At 41.5% G+C, this 730-nt stretch overlaps 2 protein-coding genes across 2 annotated transcripts in view; both read left to right on the top strand.

Moving 5' to 3' along the window:
• The window catches only part of LOC118740943 (UDP-glucosyltransferase 2-like), a 515,118-nt gene that overhangs the window by 67,260 nt on the left and 447,128 nt on the right, over positions 1-730 (top strand). The gene's annotated exons all lie outside the window — the stretch shown is intronic.
• The window catches only part of LOC118741980 (chondroitin sulfate proteoglycan 4), a 20,919-nt gene that overhangs the window by 18,836 nt on the left and 1,353 nt on the right, over positions 1-730 (top strand). Inside the window, exons 10-11 of the mRNA XM_036473946.1 lie at positions 2-34; positions 112-730. The exon at positions 112-730 is cut by the window's right edge and continues 1,353 nt beyond it. Of these exons, the coding sequence (XP_036329839.1) occupies positions 2-34; positions 112-730 (652 nt within the window). The remainder of the gene's footprint in view (position 1; positions 35-111) is intronic.

Genomic DNA, 730 nt, shown 5'->3' with positions numbered 1-730 from the left:
GGCGGCAAGTACATCATTAAGTACACAGATCTCAGTAAGTTGCTTATGCTACATTCTTTCCATTCCCCACATTTTATTTCTTATACGAATTTCCTCTCTTCCGCTTCATAGTGGCTAAAGACTACGATACGCCAGCGGAGAACATTACCTTCATTGTCAATTACATTTATGGCGGTTATTTGGCAAAACGCGCTGATCCACAACAGAAAATCGACACTTTTTCGCGAGCGCAAATTAATAACGAGGAAATTTACTTCATACACGACTCCACTTCGCGTCGCAACGAAATGTCATTTATGGTCACAGATGGACTTTTCAATACCACCGATCAGCTGCTGAATATCGCCGTAAGACCTGTGGAAATCATCGAAGAGCGTAATGAAAATTTGCATGTTTTTCCGTTAACGAAGAAGCAAATTCTACGCGATCACTTGTATTATCGTTGCTCTGATGAGGGGCGTGACATTTACTATAATGTAACAGTGCCGCCCAGTCTGGGTCGTATCGTAAATGAGTATCTGGATAATGGATATTCGAAGGAGGTCGCTGGCTTCACACAAAATGATATCGACAATGGTCGCATATTTTACGAACACACCTCGGTTATAATGGAATTTCGCATAAATGACTCCTTCTATTTTGATGTGGATGCTGATCGTAGTGATCGCTTGTTGGATCAACGGTTTAATGTCGAAATATCTGTGTCGTCTGGTGGTCTGTTGCGTTTTTT

This window comes from Rhagoletis pomonella, unplaced genomic scaffold (genome assembly GCF_013731165.1).
Source record: "Rhagoletis pomonella isolate Grant_MI unplaced genomic scaffold, Rhpom_1.0 Rhpom_scaffold_00006, whole genome shotgun sequence".
Classification (NCBI taxonomy): Eukaryota; Metazoa; Arthropoda; class Insecta; order Diptera; family Tephritidae; genus Rhagoletis; species Rhagoletis pomonella.
This window is presented reverse-complemented; position numbering and strand designations above follow the sequence as displayed.